Here is a 23,784-nt window from a genome sequence, read left to right on the forward strand (position 1 = left end):
TCCCAGAAACTCCAGCGGGTAGAGAATGCTGCAGCGAGGCTCCTCACGGGGTCTCTGCCATGGGAGCATATTCATCCAGTGCTTTACAAGCTGCACTGGCTCCCGGTGGAGTACAGGGTCAGATTTAAGGTGCTGCTTTTGACCTTTAAAGCCCTTCACGGCCTAGGACCCTCGTACCTACGGGACCGCCTTGCCTGGTATGCCCCACGGAGAGCCTCAAGGTCCATAAATAACAACACCCTAGTGGTCCCAGGCCCTAAGGAAGTTAGATTGGCTTCAACCAGAGCCAGGGCCTTTTCAGCACTGGCCCCAACTTGGTGGAACGCTCTTTCTCATGAGACCAGGGCCCTGCAGGATCTGATTTCTTTCCGCAGGGCCTGTAAGACAGAGTTGTTCCGCCTGGCCTTTGGCTAGGAGCCAATTTGATTCCCTCCCCCCCATTTTCTTTTTTCTTTTCCTTCTCCTGCAATGAGGCTACATTTTAATATTTTAATGTTCCATTATTTTAATGTTGTATTTTATTTTTGTTTTTAAGTTGTAATCATTCATCTTGTTTTTATTATTGCTTGTAAGCCGCTCTGAGCCCGGCCTTGGCTGGGGAGGGCGGGGTATAAATAAAAAATTATTATTATTATTATTATTATTATTATTATTATTATTATTACTACTGTTTCCTTGACTCCGGATCGTTTAGCAATCTTAGATAACACAAGTCCTAATACAAATCCTTGTGAAGAGGCAGGGGCTGCACTGCTTACTTTAGAGCTCTAGGCATAACTGCTGCTGCTTTTATGTATACGTTTCCATGTTTTCTGCTGCAGTCAGTCTAATCCTGTGGGTGCATATAGCTTTAAGAGCCAGCTAGCCACAGGAATTCACTGGTGAGAGATTCTAAGAAAAGTAATATTATTGAAAGCAGAGCTTCTTAATTCTCTGTGCCATAGAACAGAGTGGAAAAAGCAGTGTTGTGGAGAAAAGCCCTCTTGTTGTTTAGCCTTCCTGTTCTGCTAAACTTCACTCTAAGAATGAGCCGGTACAGAGCTCAAGATCTGTGGTGTTACCAACAGCGGCAGAGTGTTTGTTGCCTAGAGTAGCACTTAGAAGGATCTTTTGTCCCTTCTGCAGGTGATTGTGCTCACTAACTGTCCCTTGGAGGAGCAGCTGCGCATAGGTGACTTCTGCCATGGCAAAGACATCAAGCTGGTCGTGGCCGATACAAAGGGCCTTTTTGGGTAAGATGTAATTCCAGCTCTGTTCTTTTATCTTTGCTATAGCAACTCTTGACCGTGTCCTTTGGCTGGGCTCTCCATCCTGTCTAACATGGGCAGCTTTGAGAGTTCCAGTCTTTATAGCCAATAACATGTCCAGCTCAGCCTTACTGCTTAGGGTATTGTTGCATCAGTGACAGCACTGAGAGTTGGGTTGCAGTGGAAATGGCACTATTGGCCCCTCACCCTGTTTCCTTTTCCTTACAGCCAGTTGTTCTGTGACTTTGGTGATGACATGGTTGTGACAGACACTAATGGGGAGCAGCCGCTCAGCGCCATGGTCTCCATGATTACCAAGGTAATTCCTTCCTGAGGCCGGAAGCCACAACTATTTCCTGTAATGGAGATGTGCAGTCTTCCTTATATGCATTGCCTCCTGCAATGTCTTGCATTGATTTCGACAGTGGACGTCCTTGGAGGTTTTTATGCAGAAGTTGGATGGCCAGCTTTAATGGATGCTTTACCTGACATTCCTGCATAGGGCTAAATGCTCCCCAGGGTCCCTTCCAACTCTACAGTTCTGTGATTCCCTTATTTCTGTACAGGGGTGCCCTGGAGAGGTAACCTGTCTGGATGAAGCTCGGCACGGTTTTGAGACTGGCGACTTCGTTTCCTTCACTGAAGTTGAAGGCATGAAGGAGCTCAACAATTGTGAACCAGTGGAAATCAAAGTGCTTGGTGAGACCCTGTTGGTGCCTTGACTAAGCAGAGCAAGTCTTGGATGTCACTTGAATTGGATGCTTGCTGGGGTTTTAGGCTCTCTAAGTGTCTGGCAAAACTACCTGGGTAGATATTAATGCCTTTCAGTGGTGTTCTAGCATTTACTTTAATTATTTGGAATTTTAGCCTGCTCTGTCCCCATATACCCTAAGAGGGTTACAATAGATTAAACATGCCAGAAACAAAAAATGACCATCCTCTCTCTTGTCCGCCTTCATGATTGTCTTCCTAAGAGCCCTTTTCTAACCTAGACACAGCCTATCAATCCCTAAATCAACAAACATTTCCATTCTCAAGCATTCCATCCCTAAAACAATCCTGCAATTTAAGTCTCCTCCTACTGTCTTACACCTGAGAGCACACCATTCCCTTCACTCAAAACCGTATCAACCCCTTTACACATAGGCATAGAATAAAATTCATTTCACAACCTGTTCATGTCTCCTTTTTTCCTGTTTCCTCTGGTATATGGAGACATAACACTTCTCTCCTTCCCCAAATTATAATTTAATCCTATTAAAAGGATTGAAAGATCTCTTCCATACTTTTATTATAGAGTGTCCCCCAATTGCAATATTGGCAGAGCTGGCCCTCTCGGTAGTTCTTCTACACTCAGAGGCTCAAGATGAGTGACAGCTCAGGAGAGGGCCTTCTCTGTGGCAGCCCCTCAGCTGTGGAACTCCCTCTCCACAGAGGTGCATCTGGCACCTTCATTGTACAGCTTTTGGAGAATGCTGAAGGCGTGCCGCTTTGCTTTTGATACCAGTAGTGTATATTTTTTGGGTCCACTTTATTTTTGTGATGGTAAGCTGTTTTAACTGTGTTTCCTGCTTGGCGGGGGGTTGGACTCGATGGCCCTTGTGGTCTCTTCCAACTCTGTGATTCTAATATTGTGTGTTAATGTTGTAATCTGCCCTGGGACCTTAGGGTGAAGGGCAGGTAATAAATAGTTGTACTAATAATAACATTTTGACATGGTTGCTGGGGGCCCTGACCCAAATACCGTTTTATTCCTAGTTTGATTTCTCGTATGAGACTGACAAAAACATGTGTTCTCTCTCTTTCTCTTTCAGGCCCCTACACATTCAGCATTGGCGACACCTCCAACTTTTCAGACTATATACGTGGTGGTATTGTCACCCAGGTCAAGATGCCAAATAAGATTAGCTTTGTAAGTGTTGTTGCTGACAGACTCTGGCTTTTTTGCAGTGCTCTTGTGCTGGAACAGCCTGGTCCCCTTTGGGCCACATGTGCCATTCCTTGGGAGGCATCATGATCTGGAGCTATCGACTCTCCCCTTGGCCATAGAAAATTGGAGCCATGAAGTGATCTTACGCACTTCCCATTTCACTGGATTGATAGTGCTGCCCCAATTGTAGTGAATGTTCCTATCTAGGGTTCTGGAATGTTTAACCTACAACTGCAGTGAATGTGGCAGTATTGAAGTTCCACTGTTTATATTGGATAAAGCAGGTGTCTCCATGTTCAGAGAGAATATTCATCTGCTTATCAGGGCACACTTTCTCACTCTTCTCTTCCAGAAATCTCTGCGCACTTCTCTGCTGGAGCCAGAGTTCATCATTACTGACTTTGGCAAGTTTGACCGACCAGGTCAGTTGCACTTGGGATTCCAGGCCTTGCACGAGTTTCGCAAGAAGCATGATCGTTTCCCCAAGCCCCGTAATCAGGTAGGTTGTTCCTTCTTGGTAGTAATGTGGTACCTTTATCTCCATGATTTGAAGTTCTCTATAGCTGCAGCTGCTCATACTAGCCACAGAAGCCACAAGTTTTGTAATAAGCAGAACTTTCCTCCTGAGAACATTAGTGCAGATAGCATTTTATGTAAAAAATCTGACATATCAGGCAACTCAATTTTGCTTCATTTTGAAGCTGAGGGCCAAACTTGTTGTGTCATGTTAAATTCACCTTTTCACCATTAAAAATGAAAATAGCATTTGTTTGAGGTTGATAATTATCCTGACTGCAGCAGATGGAGAGGAGTTTGTTGCTTTCCTCCTTCATTTGGGCTCCTGATTGTACACCCAAAGCTGTTACTTGCATTGGGAGAAAAGCTCCTGTGGGCACTACTTGCACTTCAAATGCAAGACTCAGAGTGTCTAGTTTGGCCCCGACCCTTTCAGTTTTTGCACAGTTGCTATTTATTTTCCAAAAGGTATTGTTCAGGCAGGGAGTGGAAATGGAAATGAGTGGTATATGGGAAAGAAGATGTGATCATTGTTGTATGTAATGTTGTTGGGGTTTAAGTGTGTGCATGTTTAGTTGTGAACCCTGTCGATGTGAATTGTGCATCCAGAAAAATACAATTCTACACGTGTGATTTTATCATTTTTAGTTGTTTGCATCATTCTGGCTTTATTACTCAAGTGGAAGGGCAAGAAGTTATGGGGGGGTACTTTGTGCTCTATAACTTATTCAAAACTGCCTGTGCCTCTGTGCCAGGACTGGTCGTTGTCCTCTTCAGATCACCACACAAACGCTTCTTGTCTTTTATAACTTTTTATTGCGTATTAACAAAACAATCTTATAAACGGTTCTTAACTATTATTCCTCAGAGTCACTTCTTTCAGATACCTTCTGAGCTCTGCTTCTCGGTGACCAGCCATTCTCAAAATGTTGAAGGTGCCCTTCCCTTCGCTTTCCTGCTCTTTTTCCTACCCTCCTGGCTAGAGCTGGCTTGTATCTCCCCTCCTCCCAATCTGAGCTAGAACTGAACCATTGCGTTTCCTGGGAACAGCCGGTTCCTCCCTGTTGTTCCTGTTGCTCTCTTCTGTTAGATTCACTGCTCCCCTTCCCCCCTTGGGGAATGCTTTCTCCCTCTGAGAAACTGGAAACTTCTAACTCTTCCCTGAAACTCTGTGGGGTTAAATACCTACAATCCTTGTTTAATAGGTATGTGTGAGAGCTGGGCAACAGCACAGGGCAAAGGCTGTACTTCAGTTCTTGAGTCTCCTGCAGATACTATTATATCAGTTTCAAAAGTATTGCCAGAAACTTTGCAAGGGGATTAGATGTATTTATTGTAGTTCCATTCCATTATCTTTGTCAAATCTCTGCATGCCTGAATGATCCTGCAATCTAACTGAACATTAGGGGTTTTTCCTAGCCTATGTCTGACTTCTCTCCCTTCCTTTTCAGGCAGATGCCAGTGAGGTTCTAGCTTTGGTCAAGGATTTGAATGAGCAAGCGGCACCCTCACTAAGACAAGAGCAGCTGAATGAGGATGTCATCAAAGAACTGGCCTTCCAAGCTACTGGAAACTTGGCTCCTGTCAATGCCTTTGTTGGAGGACTGGCTGCACAGGAAGTCATGAAGGTAATGCCAGGCTCCAGGAATTCTCCCCAGATATTGGGGAAGTTGGCTAGGAGCTCAGGTTCTGGGTTCTCTTCAGAAATAATTTGTAGTTTTGCGTTTCCTATCATCATCAATTTCTTCTTCAACCAGGAGCTTTGTATTTGACTATTTAGAACAGCAAAATCTTTGCCTCAGTAATAGAGAGACCAAGGTTAATGAGTTTGGCATGCAGTGTCAACCCAGCTCATGTCCTTAAATGGGACACCGGCCTCTTTGTAAAAAAGCCAAATGACCATGGCATAAGATATGACTGTCTTCCTCTTTCCTCACTCTCTTTCAGGCTTGTTCAGGCAAATTCATGCCTGTTACACAGTGGTTGTACTTTGATGCACTGGAGTGCCTCCCTGAGGAAAACAAGGATGCCCTGACTGAGGAGAACTGTACCCCTGTAAGCACTGTGGGGTTTGAGATGCATGCCAAGAGTAGGAGGGAAGTTCATTTGAGGTAGTAAGGTTTAAGCCCCGGATAAGGAACATGTTTAAATTTCTGCACTGTTCTGATGAAAAGTGAGAGCTCTAAGGGTAGCAGGACCTTATGGGTGGTATTTTACATACAAACAAACTGGCATCTGATATGTACCGGAGTAAATATGCTGTAACATTGGCTGGAGTTTGTTTTTGGGGACCACAACAAGGTTGAGGAAATAGAGAAATCAAGCATTGGCTAGAAGAAGAGATGAAAGCTGTCTTTGTTTCCTCTCTCTTTATAGAAACACTGTCGATATGATGGGCAGATTGCTGTCTTTGGCAGTGACCTGCAGGATAAGCTGAGTCAGCAGAAGTATTTTCTGGTGAGTGCTAGTACCGTTTTCCTATGCCTTGGTCAGTATCCCAAGCACCTTGTTGACATTTCTGCTCTTTCCCACTCCTAGGTTGGTGCTGGTGCCATTGGCTGTGAGCTGCTGAAGAACTTTGCTATGATAGGTCTGGGGTGTGGGCCAGGTGGAGAGGTGGCTGTGACTGACATGGACACAATTGAGAAATCCAACCTCAACCGGCAGTTCCTCTTCCGGCCTTGGGATGTTACAGTAAGTTCTGTTTATCTGCAGCTGCTTTTGCTGGGAGTGGGGTGAGTGACGCTTTAGAGGTCTGTGGTCTTCCACAGTACCTGTTCCGTAAGCCCCAATGAACCCAACCATTATAAAAGATTGTGCAGATATGACTTAGTGCTTGCTTAAGCTTTTTCCCTGAAACTCTGCTTGTTCTGGTACTGCATTCTGTGTCAATTTCAAGATTCCTTGTTTGATCAATAAACCCATAATGAAACCGAGTCATAGTTATGTCTGAACATTAATACAGAGCAAAAACAGTCACTGGGATGAAGCTCGTAGCTGTAGTGCTGTATCCACATTGTGTGACTTTCTGTCTGCCCAGAAAATGAAATCTGATACAGCGGCGGCAGCCGTGAAGGAAATGAACCCGAACATCCACATCACAAGCCACCAAGATCGTGTGGGCCCAGACACAGAGCGTGTTTATGATGATGACTTCTTTGAGAGCCTCGACGGAGTGGCAAATGCACTGGACAACGTGGATGCTCGTGTGTATCTGTCAGGGGTTGACTTGCTTACCTGTGCATTGCACACAGCTTTTTGCAGCTGATACATTTTCCTTGGTGTCAGCTGCAAGGCATCCTCACAGAGGATGGCTTCTCTGGCATTGTTCTTGCATTACTAGGCGGTGGATAAGAATGCAGTGAGAGTATTGGGAGTATAACTAAATAGGGGGAAAGGACAATCACTGCCTGGCCTCTTCACAGTCTGAACCAAACCCATTCATTATCCGAGGTGGATCCCATTATACAGTGGTACCTCGGGTTACATATACTTCAGGTTACAGACTCCACTAACCCTGAAACATTACCTCGGGTTAATATTACCTCAGGTTGAGAACAGAAATCATGCAGCGGTGGCAGCAGGAGGCCCCATTAGCTAAAGTGGTGCTTCAGGTTAAGAACAGTTTCAGGGTAAGAACGGACCTCCAGAAAGAATTAAGTTCTTAACCCGAGGTACCACTGTATATGGGACTTTCTAAATATGAGTGGTTTGTATAAATGATCTTATATGCATAGTCAGCTGATATATATTCCTGCAATAATACTTCCCTTTTCAGGGAGAGAAATTCAGAATATTTCTTCAAACACCTAGAAAACAATTTTCTCCCAACTAGTAGCGTTAGAAAACATTCCATTTCCTGTCTGATTCCCGTGCTGTTCTGGTCGGCAGCATTTTTCTGCTTTCTCATGTAACCGTTTTCCCTCTCGTTTGAACTAGGGATGTACATGGACCGTCGGTGCGTCTATTACCGCAAGCCCCTGCTGGAATCAGGGACGCTGGGGACCAAAGGGAACATCCAGGTGGTGATCCCCTTCCTTACGGAGTCCTACAGTTCCAGCCAGGACCCTCCAGAAAAATCCATCCCAATCTGCACGCTCAAAAACTTTCCCAATGCCATTGAACACACCTTACAGGTCAGTTTGTATCCGGTTGCATTTGCAGTTTTCAAGGCAATAGTTGGTGTATTGTAATAGTTAGGAACCAGAATGCTGCCTGGGTTCTCAGCAGAATGAATTTGCTGCAGGACCTTGCGTTTCAGTATGTTAGCCATATGTGACAACTGCATCTTGTCTCATTAGGGGAAGCTGGATCCTGTCCCCATCTGGTTTTGTCTGCTGAGGCAGCATTTACTGCCATGTCTAATCTTATGTCTAGTTACTATAATTTTATGCACCAGTGTTGGGAGCAAAGTGAGCTAGCTGCTGCTGTGTACTATAAAACCTCCAATCTTCTCTTCCACCTAGAAATCATATATTTCTTATCATTTATTTTGATAGTGGGCCCGTGATGAATTTGAAGGCCTTTTTAAGCAGCCCGCAGAGAATGTCAACCAGTACATCACGTGAGTAAAATGCTGTATTTGAGGATCTGAAAGTGGTCAGAGTTGGAGCCAAAGCCTTGCTCTGCACAACAGAAGATTCAGTGGATTGAGCACTGGCCAGTAAAGTATAATGATGTGCACTAAATGAAACACAGGCATATGAAACATGGAGAACAGGCAGTTGGGGTGTGGCTTTGCAGTTTCTGCTCATTTCAAAACCTTTCAGAAGTCTGGACACATGGAAATTGCAGGGCCAGTTCTCATTTTCATCGGTATTTGGTTTTAACTATTTTTAATACTGAATTTTAATCAACTTCAATAATACTGTGTTTTTTGCACCATAGGACGCAGTTTTTCCGTCTTAAAAACTAAGGGGAAAAGTCTGTGCGTCCTATGGAGCGAATGCAGGGGGGGAGGCAAGCAGGAAAAGTCCCCAAGAGCCACACACAAGCTTCGCACGGCTCTTGCGGGCTTTTCCCCAGGAGGGAGAAGGGACTGACACGGCCAGTCAGTCCCTTCTCCCTCCTCTAGAAAAGCCTTGCACAATCTCTCCAGCCGCGGGAGGCTACGCAAGGCTAAAGAGGAAGCCCAGGCAGCGAGCGCGATCCATCCCGCTTGCTGCCCGCGCTTCCTCTTTAGCCGTGCGCGCCTCTCCAGCCGTGGCAGGCTGCGCAAGGCTAAAGAAGCCAACTTTTCAAAAATCTCTCTATCTCTACCTCTTTTTCTTTTTTCGTCCTTTCTCCACCCCCTTATTTTCCTCTGGATCAGTGTTTTTATCTAGATTAATGTTTTAGTTTGGGGGGGGGGAATATTATAAAAAAGGAAACTTCACAGCTTTTATTTTAGTATACAATAAAAACATATTAAACAAAACACAAGAGAAGGAACTAGCATAGAAGAAGAAGAGAAAAGGGAAAGAGGGAGGATGCAAAGCCATTTACCAGAGGTAGATCTTAACCCTTGCCTCACCTGGGAGCTTCTCTGGGCAGGAATTCCCTCGGCTTAAGTGGGGTGAGGGAAGAGTGGCAGGTAGGGGGGGTACCTACCTAGACAGTGAAGCCACATGTCTCTCCAATGAAAATTGGGAGTGGGCATTGTGTGAAGTGGCTGTGGATCTCCTGCTGCAGAAGTGTAGGACTGTATAGAGTTGGGAGGGCTACCCGAGGGTCATCTAGCCTAGCCCCCTCACAATGTAGGAATCACAGCTAAAGAACGCCAGGCAGAAGGTTCCCCAACCGCTGCTTAAAAGCCTCCAGTGGTGGAGACCCCCAACAACTTCCGAGGTCACAGAATTGCAGGGTTGGAAGGGAACCCCAGGAGTCATCTAGTCCAGCCCCAGTGGACAGCGGGCACGATCCATCCCGTTGTGCAAGGCTAAAGATGCTGCTCAAGGCTAAAGAGGAAGCGCGCAGCCTGTCCGTTGCTCTTTGGGGCTGGGGGGGGGGGTAATGTTTTTTTCCTTTATTTCCCCCTCTAAAAACTAGGTGCGTCCTGTGCATCCAATAGAGCGAAAAATACGGTAATAGTGTTGATTTTTCTCCAGAGACTCCAAATTCATGGAGCGGACCCAGAAGCTGCCGGGCACCCAACCTCTGGAGGTGCTGGAAGCTGTCTACAAGAGTTTGGTGACTGATCGGCCCAAGTTGTGGTCTGACTGTGTGACGTGGGCTTGCAACCATTGGCACACTCAGTACAGTAACAATATTCGTCAGCTGCTGCACAACTTCCCCCCAAACCAGGTGAGCAAGTGAGGGTCCTTATAGCAGTTGGAGGGGTAGGTTTTCTTAACTGCTTTCTCCTTTATAACATCCCCTCTGTATTCTTTCAGAAAACTAATTCAGGAACCCTCTTCTGGTCAGGTCCGAAGCGATGCCCTCATCCACTCACTTTTGATGTCAACAATGTAAGCACTGAGATGGGGGTGGAGAACTGGCACCGCTAACTCGAAGACAGGTGGGAGTGGGGAGGAGGTGGCAAGAGCTGGTTCCTGTCATATCTACTGTGCTCAAAAAGTTTACTAACCGTATTGCAGCTGCATTTAGTCTTGGTATTCATAGTTCTTTTAAAAAGGTTGAAAACTGGAAGTATGGCCAAAAGGGAGAGACACTTAGGCTACAACTCTCCTTTAGACACTGGGCTGTTAGTTTTGGAACGGGAAAGGAGCACGTGGGCATGGGGTGTAGGGGAAGGAAGTGCTGGGTGCTGAAACCTTTGCAGAGCAAGAAGCTTTGCTAAAGCTGGGCAAACTCCAGTCAGCAACGTTCACTCTTAAGTTGCTCCCTCTTCAACTACCGTGAGTTAGACATGTGGTGGAGGACAGGTCAGAGTGGGAGAGGATGAATGGCTTCTGCTTTGTGCTCATGATGGCCTTATTTGAAGGTCAGAGAGAGACATTCCTCCAGGTCAGATTTGGCTAGAGACACCCTGAACAGAATAGAAGCATGCATGTAGCTTGAGTCTTTGCTGGAATTGTTCAATTTGTTTCATGAAACTCTTATTCAAATCATCCCAGTTCCTCTGGCATATAAGGCAGCTTGTTCAGGGGCCCATGGGGTTAAACCTGAACGGAGTTGGTAGTGGTGGGTGTAGTCAAGTTGGATTAGAGTGTCTTTAAGACCATTCTACATGATCCCTTCTCTGTCTGTATTTATTACTTATTTACATATTATTGATTCAGATGAAAGAAGCATGGCTTCTGGTCAGAGTGTGAGCATCACTTAGAGAATCTGGACTCTCAAGTAAACTAGGCTCCTGGCTTAACTTTCTGTCTTTGCCTCCTCAGCCCTTGCACATGGATTATGTGGTGGCAGCAGCAAACTTGTTTGCACAAACATACGGCATCACAGGCACCCGGGACAGGGCAGCCATAGTGGAGCTTCTGCGCCAGGTGCAAGTTCCAGAATTCACTCCAAAGTCTGGTGTTCGCATCCACATCTCTGATCAGGAGCTGCAGAATGCCAACGCCTCTGTTGGTAAGGCTTCCTAGAGTTGAGAGTGAAGTGGGCTGCAGTGGGGAGGCCTCTACCTTGATAGAGAAGTAGGGAATGACAGAAAGATAATTTGAACATTCTTCCTCCTAACAACTTCATATTTGTAGACCGGAGGGGTATCACATAAAGTATTTTCTGCCTGCTTCAATATTGTGCCAGATTGGATTTTTGCTTCCTGCCGAGGGAGACGCCTGCACAACCTGCTGAAACAACCTGTTTCAGTTCTCTTGGGTTACACACTGACCAGATGTCTGGAAGCTGTGGCTGGATGGTTACGTGGGAGCCGGTTGAAGTTAAATCCTTCGAAGACAGAGGTCCTCTGGCTGGGGCGGGACGATATGGGATCGAGGGGGCAACTCCCATCTCTTGCGGGGGTGCAATTAGTGCCAGCACTGGCCGTTAAGAGTTTGGGTGTAATCTTCGATACCTCCCTCTCTATGGAGGCGCAGATTACAGCTATAACAAAGGCGGCATTTTTTCATCTCCGCCAAGCTAAGCAGTTGGCCCCTTATCTCTCTCGTCCTGACCTAGCCACTGTGATCCATGCGACGGTCACCTCCAGACTGGATTATTGTAACTCGCTCTACGTGGGGGTGCCCTTGAGACTGACCCAGAAACTCCAGTGGGTGCAGAATGCCGCGGCGAGACTCCTTATGGGGTCTTCGCTGCGAGAGCACATTCATCCGGTACTATACCAGCTGCACTGGCTCCCGGTGGAGTACAGGATCAGGTTTAAGGTGCTGGTTTTAACCTTTAAAGCCCTATACGGCCTAGGACCCTCGTACCTACGGGACCGCCTCTCCTGGTATGCCCCACAGAGAAACCTACGGTCTGCAAATAATAACATCCTCAAGGTCCCAGGCCTCAGAGAGGTTAGGCTGGCCTCAACTAGAGCCAGGGCCTTCTCGGCTGCGGCTCCAAACTGGTGGAATGCTCTGTCACAAGAGACTAGGGCCCTGCGGGACCTGACATCTTTCCGCAGGGCCTGCAAGACAGAGTTGTTCCGCCAGGCCTTTGGTCAGGGCGCAGCCTGACTCCCTCCTCTGGCAACCTGCACAGAATTTTGCTTAATTGGTTGCCATCAATTTGATTTAATTAATTTTTATAATGAAATATTTTTAGATTGTGTGATTATTTGACTGATTATTTGATTGTTGTTAGCCGCCCTGAGCCCGGCTTCGGCTGGGGAGGGCGGGATATAAATAAAAATTTATTATTATTATTATTATTATGAAGCTTCTCTGAATCCTTCAAGCATCAGTGGTGAAATTTGGCTGCATAACTATGTTAGGGGAACTTTGCTGGGTGGGTGGGTCAGTCGGTGGATACCAGAGTTTACTGAAAGAGGAGGGTGACTTGAGGTTGTTGTTAACCTTTTCCAAGGCTCCTGTTTTCTTTTTCCCAGATGACAGACGGCTGGAGGAGCTGAAATCCTCACTCCCAAGTTCCCAGCAACTGCAAGAATTCAAGATGTTTCCTGTTGATTTTGAAAAGGTAAGGACCAGTTGAATTTCTTGGTGGCTAATCCCTAGTTTTACTGCCTGATTCCTTGACAGGGTGGGATTGGCTGGAAATGGTCCCTAGGTTGCCATGTGGAAGTGCTTCTGGTGCCTAGTCTGGAAGCCTCCAGTCAAGTGTGCAGCTCCCTGGGACATATGCGCCCAGAAGAGGTTCTAGGGAGGTAAGTGGTACGGTGGGACTATCACAGGGCTCAGTTGTCATTTTATTTGCATTTCAGGATGATGACACAAATTTCCATATGGATTTCATTGTGGCTGCATCCAACCTACGAGCAGAGAACTACGATATTCCTCCTGCTGATCGGCACAAGGTTGGCTTCCCTATTGGGTGTGAAGAGTGCAACCCTGGTCAGTGGAAGGAGGGGGCAGTAGTGTGGACTTGGCACTTAAGTGGGCTCTCCTACATCCTTTATCTCTTCAGAGCAAGCTGATTGCAGGGAAAATCATACCAGCTATTGCCACGACGACGGCTGCTGTAGTAGGTTTGGTGTGTCTGGAGTTATTCAAAGTGGTACAGGGCCACAAACAACTGGAGTCCTACAAGAATGGCTTCCTCAACCTGGCATTGCCTTTCTTTGGGTTCTCTGAGCCCATTGCTTGCCCCAAGAACAAGGTAAGTGGGGTGGCTTTTCCCTGCACCTCCTCTTTTGTTCACACCTCCCAACTTGCATTCTTTACCCCTTCTTTACAGAAGACACCAGCCGTTTAGCAATACAAGCATTGATAAATTCTCTTGCAAGCAGGGGGAATATGTCTCCTTAGGGCAGTGGTTCTCAAAGGGTTTGGCAGGAGATGGTGCGGGATGATTCAAGGACAAGCAAAAGAATTTTCAAGCATTTCACTGTACTGTGGACGCTCAGGTTGCGAACGTGATCCGTGCGGGAAGCACGTTTGCAACCCACAACGTTCGCAACCTGCAGTGCCGCGTCTGCACATGTTGCGGTTTGGCACTTCTGTGCATGCGCAAAGCACGATTTAGCACTTCTGCACATGCGCAAGCACCGAAACCAGGAAAAAACCGTTCCGGTACTTCCGGGTTCGGTGCTGTGCACAACCTGAAATTGTGCAACTCAAAGCGCCTGTCACCCGAGGTATGACTATAGTTTAGCAAAATATTACACACACAACCAGAAACTGCATCCATGCCTCTCTTCAAGAGTATAGGCTATTACAGTTCTTCGTGACATACTGTTGTGAACAGGGATCGTCACCACTGACAAATACGAAAGATCAGAAAAGAGAAAAGTTTTTGTGTTGATGAGATGAAAGTTAGTTTGTCTCAAATTAGTAAAGGGACCCCTGACCATTAGGTCCAGTCATTGCCGACTCTGGGGTTGCGGCGGTCATCTCCATTTTTTGACTGAGGGAGCCTGCGTACAGCTTCCAGGTCATGTGGCCAGCATGACTAAGCCGCTTCTGGCCAACCAGAGCAGCGCACGGAAATGCCGTTTACCTTCCCGCCGGAGTGGTACCTATTTATCTATTTGGACTTGGGCGTGCTTTCGTTTTTGTTTTAAATAATATTTATTAAAAGTTTAAGAATTACAAAACAGAGTAAAAAAGATAAAGCAAAAGTAAACAATACAAATCAAAACGTTACAGTACATATAAAGAAAAAAAAGAAAAAAGACCAAAAAAACCACAATACATCCAAACAAAAACAATTTAAAAACACCTCCAATATTTACATGTCTTTATCTTTCATTGACTTATTTCATCAACCTCCTCACACCTCCCTTTTTTGTATTCTAGTTATTAATTATTTCAGCAAATCCTTTCCATCTTTCACTATTTTCTGTCATTCAGTTGTCTTACTTTATTTTAATCTTATCTTACCATTAAAATCCTAAAACTTATATATACTTAATTCCTTATAACATTTTTACTAAAGCCATATAATTTCATTCCAATAATTTTTCTAACACTCATTAATTTAACAATATTTCTCTAAATAATATTTTAAAACTTTTTTCCAATCTTCTTTCACCGTCTCTTCTCCCTGGACTCGGATTCTGTCAGTTCTTTCTATCAATTCCATATGGTCCATCAACCTGGTGATCTTATCCGAGGCTCTTAACTCTTTTCCATGTCCCTTCTGCAGGTCTTCTTCATATCTATACATGTGCTTCGCTTTGTCTTCTGCTGATCTTGTTCTTAGTTTCCTTCCTTTGGCACTGAGGAGTAGATCTCAGGGAAACGCCAACCTAGCAATGTCATTGTTCCTTCTCGACAGGTCAGCCCATTCTCCATAGTCAGAACTAAAGTCCAAACAATATTTCAGAGCGTGTTTCAAAGTCCCTCCAAAGCTAAAGGCCCCCACATCTCCAATCTCCCCCTGACCCAAATCCAGATCCCAAACCTGCATAAGGGGATCTATCCAACTTTCCTTCTCCAATCCAAGCGGGAGTCCATCCCCCTGGCTTTCTCTGGATTCATTCGTAAAGGGCAACAGCTTATGTTCATTAAATTGCCTCTGTAAGGCCGAGGCTTTATTCACTTGAATTACTTGGGGTTCAACAACAACTTTCTCCTTCTCCTTCTCCACAACTTGCAGTGTCAAAACAGATTCCTGAATCAAATCCTGGGTTATATCTGTATAAGTATTCACTTTTAGTCCCAACTCAGTCATTTTTTGTCCCATATTGTCAATTTTAGTAGTCATCACATCCATCTTCTTATGAAGCTGTTCCAATAAAGCACTTGTCTTGCAAAATGCAATCACTAGGGCTTCTTCTGTCAACATTCTTGTCCAAGGTCAATCTCTGTTTCTCACGGTCTTTAATCTCTACAGCTGGAAAATTCCCCAGCTCCACTCCTGCAACAGTTTCAAAAACTCCCTCTAGAGGAAACAATTTCTATTGTAACCATCCTTTTAAAAAAATATCCAGCAACAAAGTTAGTTCAGTTTTCAGTTACATTTGCTCCTTTTCAAGTGCAAAAGGAAACAATGGAAACAATATATTTCTCTTATTTAGCTATCTGTCAGCATATGTTATTCACAGTCAATGAACTTTCCCAAAAAGTCGATCTTACTGACAGTCCGTTCCCAGGTTCAAGACGGTGGTAATTTATCTTCCTTCACTCTCTCCTGCAGGCTTAGGCAGTCTAAAACTTCCCCCCTCTTCTCCTGCTTCCAAGGGGAGGGGGTAGTAGTTTTAACCGATGGAGATTTAATCCTTTACAAAAGGCTTTCCAGACTTTAGTTTGCCACGTCTTTGCTTCAATCTATTTACAAAAGGGGAAGGCGGACTTCCTGTTTGGAACCTTCCCATTTCGATGCCAAATTACAATGTTTAAAGATCCAATTTTCCGTTCTACTCACGGGTAGTTGTTTAAAATCCAATTGTCCACAGGAAAAAGTCAGCGCTCTCCGGCAACAGCAATGCGGCTTCACTCCGTGAAAAAAGCAGTCGATTCAAAGCACTGCGCCACTCACCCCACGTTGCTCTGGAACCCCGAAACCAGGTTTCCCCGCGAGTAGGGGAGGCACAAAAGGTGCCAGCCGAATCCCACGTCCACAGGCTTCTCCCGCCTGTGGTTTTTAATGGGTCTCCTCCTCGCCGTGGCGGTCCAGACCCTGATTTCCACGGAGCGGATTCCTCCCGATCAGAGGAAATCCGCCATTGCTAGAGGCGCTAACCCGGAAGTCCGCACTTGGACGTGCTTTCGAACTGCTAGGTTGGCAGAAGCAGGAGCCGAGCAACAGGAGCTCACCCTGTCGCGGAGATTCGAACTGCCAACCTTCTGATCGGCAAGCCCTAGGCTCTGTGGTTTAACCCACAGTGCCATCTCAAATTAGACCTAATAGAAATGAGATTACCCAACAAAAACAAGCTCACACCTCTAATTGAGTTTGTATACATTCTTACGGTAAAAGTGTAAAAGGCTCGTTTATGTTTATATTTTGGGAAGAATTTGTGCTCTTCTGTAGCTGCATTGCTTTATACAATGGTTTTACAAAGTAGTCGTGTTCTGTGTTATAAATCAGGCACTGCTAGGAGGAGTTTCTTCCCCCCCCCCAACATATTCTTTATCAATCAAATATTCAGTGTGTCATGAGCATATTCTGAAAGTGTGGCCCAGTGAAAAAAGTTTGAGAACTACTGCTGTAGGAACTTGGGAGGTGGGGAAGGAAAACTAACACCAGCTGAAGCCCTTCAGCACTCAGGTGAAATTCATAGAATCATAGAATCATAGAGTTGGAAGAGACCACAAGGGCCATCGAGTCCAACCCCCTGCCAAGCAGGAAACACCATCAGAGCACTCCTGACATATGGTTGTCAAGCCTCTGCTTAAAGACCTCCAAAGTAGGAGACTCCACCACACTCCTTGGCAGCAAATTCCACTGTCGAACAGCTCTTACTGTCAGGAAGTTCTTCCGAATGTTTAGGTGGAATCTTCTTTCTTGTAGTTTGGATCCATTGCTCCGTGTCCGCTTCTCTGGAGCAGCAGAAAACAACCTTTCTCCCTCCTCTATGTGACATCCTTTTATATATTTGAACATGGCTATCATATCACCCCTTAACCTCCTCTTCTCCAGGCTAAACATGCCCAGCTCCCTTAGCCGTTCCTCATAAGGCATCGTTTCCAGGCCTTTGACCATTTTGGTTGCCCTCCTCTGGACACGTTCCAGTTTGTCAGTGTCCTTCTTGAATTGTGGTGCCCAGAACTGGACACAGTACTCCAGGTGTGGTCTGACCAGAGCAGAATACAGTGGCACTATTACTTCCCTTGATCTAGATGCTATACTCCTATTGATGCAGCCCAGAATTGCATTGGCTTTTTTAGCTGCCGCGTCACACTGTTGGCTCATGTCAAGTTTGTGGTCAACCAAGACTCCTAGATCCTTTTCACATGTACTGCTCTCAAGCCAGGTGTCACCCATCTTGTATTTGTGCCTCTCATTTTTTTTGCCCAAGTGCAATACTTTACATTTCTCCCTGTTAAAATTCATCTTGTTTGTTTTGGCCCAGTTCTCTAATCTGTCAAGGTAGTTTTGAAGTGTGATCCTGTCCTCTGGGGTGTTAGCCACCCCTCCCAGTTTGGTGTCATCTGCAAATTTGATCAGGATGCCCTTGAGTCCATCATCCAAGTCGTTGATAAAGATGTTGAATAAGACCGGGCCCAAGACAGAACCCTGTGGCACCCCACTAGTCACTGTTCTCCAGGATGAAGAGGAACCATTGATGAGCACCCTTTGGGTTCGGGCAGTCAGCCAGTTACAAATCCACTGAGTGGTAGCATAGTCAAGACCGCATTTTACCAGCTTCTTTACAAGAATATCATGGGGCACCTTGTCAAATGCCTTGCTGACTATTGGTGATCACAGCATTCCTTTCTAGGTGCTCACAGACTGTTTGCTTAATGATCTGTTCCAGAATCTTCCCTGGTATTGATGTCAGACTGACTGGGCGGTAATTATTTGGGTCCTCTCTTTTCCCCTTTTTGAAAATAGGGACAACATTTGCCCTCCTCCAGTCTGCCGGGACTTCGCCTGTTCTCCAGGAATTCTCAAAGATGACTGCCAGTGGTTCTGAGATCACATCTGCCAGTTCTTTTAATACTCTTGGATGCAGTTCATCTGGCCCTGGAGACTTGAATACATCTAAACTAGCCAAATATTCTTGTACTATCTCCTTAGTTATTCTGGGCTGTGTTTCCTTTGCTGAATCATTTGCTCCAAATTCTTCAGGTCGGGCATTGTTTTCTTTATCGGAGAAGACTGAGGCAAAGAAGGCATTGAGGAGTTCAGCCCTTTCTGTGTCCCCTGTTTGCATTTCACCATCTTCTCCTCTGAGTGACCCCACTGTTTCTTTGTTCTTCCTTTTGCTACGAACATACCCATAAAAGCCTTTTTTGTTGCTTTTAACCTCTCTAGCAAGCCTGAGTTCATTCTGTGCTTTAGCTTTTCTGACTTTGTGTCTACACGTGCTGGCTATTTGTTTGAATTCCTCTTTGGTGGTTTCCCCCCTTTTCCATTTTTTGTACACATCCTTTTTTAATCTTAATTCAGTTAAAAGTTCTTTAGATAGCCACCCTGGCTTCTTTAGGCACCTTCCACGTTTCCGTCTCATTGGTATTGCCTGTCGTTGTGCTTTTACTATCTCCCTCTTAACAAACTCCCAGCCATCATGAACTCCCTTTCCTTTTAGTATTGTTGTCCATGGGATCTCACCCAGCACTTCCCTAAGTTTTATGAAGTCGGCTTTCTTAAAGTCAAGAAATTGAGTCCTAGTATGCTTGGCTGCTCCTTTCCGCTGTATAGTAAACTTCAGAAGAGCATGATCACTCGCGCCTAATGATCCTTCCACATCTACCCCACTAACCAGGTCATCAACATTGGTTAGGACCAGATCTAAAATGGCTGTTCCTCTTGTTGCTTCTCCCACTTTCTGGACAATGAAGTTGTCTGCAAGGCCAGTGAGGAATCTGTTTGACCTTATGCTCTTGGCTGAGTTTGACGTCCAACAAATATCCGGGTAATTGAAGTCCCCCATTACTACTATCTCCCTTCCTTTTGCATGCTTGGCCATCTGTTCCAGGAAGGCATCATCTATGTCCTCCGTTTGGCTTGGGGATCTATAGTAAACTCCCACAATGAGGTCTCTGTTATTCTTCTCTCCCTTAATTTTGACCCAAATGCTCTCACTTTGGCTTTGAGGTTCTAAATCTTGGATCTCTTCACAGGTATACACATCCCTGACATATAACGCCACTCCTCCTCCTTTCTTGTCTGGTCTGTTTCTCTGAAATAGATTGTATCCCCCCATTATTACATTCCAATCGTGGGACTTATCCCACCAGGTTTCAGTGATGCCTATTATGTCATATTTAGTTTGCTGTACCAAGAGCTCAAGCTCATCTTGTTTATTTCCCATGCTTTGCGCATTAGTGTAGAGACATTGAAGTCCATTAATCATTCCCCCGTGTCTCTTATTTAAGGATTTTTTCCTCCCACCACTAGGTCCGCGTGCTGTTTGCTCCATTTGGTCTATGACATTTGGATGATCATCTTCATTAATTGATAGACTCCTACCTTCAGGAGCACTGTCTCCCTCCCCCACATTAGTCAGTTTAAAGCCCTCCTGATGAGGTTTCTGAGATTTTTGGCAAAAACATTTCTCCCAACCGTTGTGAGGTGCAGCCCATCACTTGCCAGAAGTCCATCTTCAAGAAACTGCAGTCCATGATCTAAGAATCCAAACCGTTCCTGTTTACACCATTTGCGAAGCCAGCTGTTCACTTCCACTATTTTCCCCTCTCTCCCTGGGCCACGTCGTTCAACTGGGAGGACAGACGAGATGACAATTTGTGCATTTAGTTGCTTCAATTTCCTGCCGAGAGCCTCGTAGTCTCTTTTGATCTTCTGGAGGCTATTGCTTGCAGTGTCATTGGTTCCCACATGAACCAAGAGGAAGGGGTATTCGTCAGTGGGTTTTATGATTCCTTACAGTCGTTCAGTTACATCTTGGATCTTAGCCCCGGGGAGACAGCACACTTCCCGAGACATCTTGTCAGGCCCACAGATCACTGCTTCTGTTCCCCTCAGTAGGGAATCCCCTATCACCACTACACGCCTCCTCTTGGGTTTGGTCGGGGTTCTTCTGTGAGCTGTCCGTTCCAAGGTCACCTGCACATTCCCTGAGGACTGACTTTGCTGCTCGTCTTCATATACCTGATCGACTGTAATGAGGGAGAGATCCTCAAATGGAGTCTGCTCTTCGTCTTCCATGCTAGGGGAGAGGACCTCAAAATTCCAAAGAGCTTCTGTGTGGCTGCACTTCCAAGTACAATAATATTTTTAAAACTTCTTGCAGCTCAACATTTCAGATTTTTTCTTTTTTATATACTAGTTTCTATTACTGTCACTTCACCATGTTTAGGGGGTGTTACATAGGCGGGGAGGCCCTGGGAATTTTTTTATTACTGTATCCAACGTTAGAAAACTGGAACAGACTGGAACAGGTGAGTGTCCATGCCCACTCTTCAGAAATAATACCTGACTGCAGGTGCAGAATCCCTTTTTTTGTATGGGGTAAGAGAAGTGGGCACATACGTATGTCCCGTCATGCAGACAAGTGATCTTCCTGTGGAGGGCCTGATTGCGGAGGCTCAGCTGTAGAGACAGGATCCTAGGAACATGAAGGAAACTTTTTCTGGTTTAATGTCTGTAATTCCCAAAATCTATGTTTTTGGTCCCCTCTCTTCAGTACTACAACACTGAGTGGACTTTGTGGGACCGTTTTGAGGTGCAGGGCATCCAGGCTGATGGACAGGAGATGACCCTGCGTGAGTTCCTGGCCTATTTCCAGGTAAGAGCTGGGGAGTCCAGAGCCGTTCCCTGTCAAAGTAGCTTAGCAGTTGCAGACATTTTTTAGTAATGGAAGTGAAATACTTCTTGTCTTACGCAGAAGGAGCACAAACTGGAGATCACAATGCTGTCCCAGGGAGTCTCTATGCTGTACTCCTTCTTTATGCAACCAGCCAAGCTGAAAGAGCGGCATGACCAGGCGTATGTATCATTTGGCTGTGCTTAGGCTAAACAAAGGTGGACAACTTCAGCCCACGCTTTCTCTGACCATTGTCCTCTCCCATAGGATGACTGAGATTGTCACCAGAGTCTCAAAGAAGAAGATTGGTCGCCATGTGAAGGCCCTCGTCTTTGAGCTGTGCTGTAATGACGACAATGGGGATGACACAGAGGTGCCCTACGTGCGTTACACCATCCGCTAGGGGCTCCTTTGCTAGCACCAACCACCTGCCTGCCACGGACTGTTAGTGCAGGGAAGGGTCCGCCTCCCTTCCTCACCCTTCACTGTTAAAGTGACTCAAAACATGAAATAATGTTTATACCCTTTTAGGATTCCTTCCCCGCCCCCCGGTTGTTTTTGTCACCACCAGGGCTTGGGAAATGCTCCACTCCTGTGGCCCCACCCTCCCATTCCTTGCAGTTATGTCATGTTTTTGAGGCGCCTTAACCCCCCCCCCCCGGTCCTTCAATGTTAGTCGTGTTGTGTTTTGGCTCCTGCACCACCACCACCTCCCCCCTCCACCACTCTCTGGTAGTGGAGGCTGCTCCCTCCCTCATTCTATTCTGGAGAGGGGGCTTGTAACAGGAAATGCCCCCTCGTCGTCTTCTGAGCACTGGGAGGCCTTGCCCTGGCTGGCTTTGGGGGGAGAGGATGCGATGGGCCGAGAGCGTAGGTCAGAACTGGTAAGAGAAGTAAATGAGTCAATAAACGTTTGCAAAAGCCAGTGGTCCTTTATTGCTCAACCAAGGAACTCAAGAGGGATTGTTGGTTGCATGTAACTTGGAACTGTGACCATTGTTCAAATGCCTGGAGTTCTCAGGCTGCTGCTAAAAAGTGCATTGATAAAGCTGTAGACTAGGGTGGATAGGATAGGCCTGGACTGATAACTCCTGATTTTCAGTTCCATGCAAGCAGTTTGTGTTTCCTTATAGACAGCTTTTTAAATGTACTGCTGCTTTCTGAAGACACCCCCTCCCCAATCCACACGTGGAAATGTGTGTGTGTGTGTGTGTGTTTGTGCTTCTGCTTGCTTCTGAAGTAGCAGAGTGAAGACTACACTGATGTTTTCTTGAAGCTCTCCAGTGTTGGGAGAATGTGGCGATCTTTTCCAACAAAAGAGATTGAGTAGCAACCATGCATAGTTGTGGCAGAACATTACCCGTATTGCGTTTCCACCATATGTCACACTCAAGAGGCAGGTGGCCTGGTTTCAGAATCATAGTGAAACCATTAATAATGCTTCACTCAGATGTTAAACAGGGAGAACAATTCTCTTCGCAGAGGATTTATTCCCTCTTTGGCTTGATGTTTGTACTGGGCCTTCCACAGTGAGGTTTAGGGAGGAACCTTCAAAAACAGTGCTCCTTTTCAGGGGAGGGGGTGATAGAGCATCCCTTTATGTTGAGGGTGGTAGAGGACCGCTGGTGTGCATGGGGCAGTTTTGCCAGAGCTATTGGCACCAACTGATAGCTTTCTCCCCTTCAAATAGAACTACAGGAACCTTGTATGAGCTTAAGGAGCCGATTAGTTTTGCATTCCCTCAAATCTTTTTGAGGTATCTAATTTATCCAGAATCAACTGATTTGTCTTCAGCAATACTTTCTCTCTCCTATCGGTCATACATGCTTATTACTAAATTTGGATTCTCAGCAGAGCTTAGCCTCTAGCAGATTCCCAGTTAGGTTTGTAGTGGAGAATTAAAATTATTATGAAGCTGCTGCACCAACACCCCACCCTGCATGCTTCAGGAAAAGGGCGGAATGTGGCAAGTCAGGTGAATTTTGTCTCCATAGGTAAATGACAAGCAGGTTTCTGGGTTGGTCCATGGATATGGATTGCTCCAGAAGCATCTTGCATCTTTCATCTCCAAATTGGATAAGGTCTCCTGGACAATGACAGTTCTCTTTCTCAAGCTCTGGGAGGAAGACCTTTCATTGCCTACAGACAGCCGCCCAATCTTAAACAACTCCTAACCCACAATAATACTACAACCAGACTTAACACGGACACTGGCACCAGAGCCTGCAATAAACCCAGATGCCAACTTTGCTGCCACATACACCCGGGCAACACCATTACTGGCCCCAACAACATCACACATACCATCTTGGGACTATTCAATTGCTCATCGTCTAACATTGTGTATGCCATCAAATGCCAACAGTATCCTTCAGCTCTCTATATTGGACAAACAGGCCAAACCTTACGCCAAAGAATAAATGGACATAAATCTGACATCAAGAATCACAAAACAGAGAAACCAGTAGGAGAACACTTCAATCTCCCAGGACATTCTATACAAGATCTCAAAGTAGCTGTTTTACTACAAAGGAATTTCAGAAATAGACTGGAAAGAGAAGCTGCTGAATTACAACTCATTACCAAACTTAAAACCATGGAGAGACCTGGTTTGAACAAAGACATTGGATTCTTATCCCATTATACATAACTTAGCCATTTCTCACCTTTTCACCCCTTGCCTTTTCCTGTAAGACCTATTACAGTCG

At 45.6% G+C, this 23,784-nt stretch overlaps 1 protein-coding gene across 2 annotated transcripts in view; it reads left to right on the forward strand.

The window, feature by feature from the left end:
• The window catches only part of UBA1 (ubiquitin like modifier activating enzyme 1), a 66,916-nt gene extending 44,915 nt beyond the window's left edge, over positions 1-22,001 (forward strand). For both annotated transcript variants that reach the window (XM_082205789.1, XM_082205788.1), the window contains exons 6-26: positions 1,126-1,232; positions 1,476-1,566; positions 1,814-1,946; positions 3,062-3,159; positions 3,530-3,676; positions 5,145-5,321; positions 5,641-5,748; positions 6,070-6,150; positions 6,232-6,387; positions 6,734-6,899; positions 7,633-7,829; positions 8,193-8,257; positions 9,780-9,975; positions 10,065-10,139; positions 11,019-11,208; positions 12,632-12,720; positions 12,965-13,057; positions 13,168-13,359; positions 20,957-21,058; positions 21,158-21,258; positions 21,344-22,001. In XM_082205789.1, the coding sequence (XP_082061915.1) occupies positions 1,126-1,232; positions 1,476-1,566; positions 1,814-1,946; positions 3,062-3,159; positions 3,530-3,676; positions 5,145-5,321; positions 5,641-5,748; positions 6,070-6,150; positions 6,232-6,387; positions 6,734-6,899; positions 7,633-7,829; positions 8,193-8,257; positions 9,780-9,975; positions 10,065-10,139; positions 11,019-11,208; positions 12,632-12,720; positions 12,965-13,057; positions 13,168-13,359; positions 20,957-21,058; positions 21,158-21,258; positions 21,344-21,479 (2,700 nt within the window). In that variant the 3' untranslated portion in view covers positions 21,480-22,001. The remainder of the gene's footprint in view (positions 1-1,125; positions 1,233-1,475; positions 1,567-1,813; positions 1,947-3,061; positions 3,160-3,529; positions 3,677-5,144; positions 5,322-5,640; positions 5,749-6,069; positions 6,151-6,231; positions 6,388-6,733; positions 6,900-7,632; positions 7,830-8,192; positions 8,258-9,779; positions 9,976-10,064; positions 10,140-11,018; positions 11,209-12,631; positions 12,721-12,964; positions 13,058-13,167; positions 13,360-20,956; positions 21,059-21,157; positions 21,259-21,343) is intronic.
• The last annotated feature ends 1,783 nt before the right edge of the window (positions 22,002-23,784 follow it).

The sequence above is a fragment of the Podarcis vaucheri genome (genome assembly GCF_965113315.1).
Source record: "Podarcis vaucheri genome assembly, chromosome: 17".
Classification (NCBI taxonomy): domain Eukaryota; kingdom Metazoa; phylum Chordata; class Lepidosauria; order Squamata; family Lacertidae; genus Podarcis; species Podarcis vaucheri.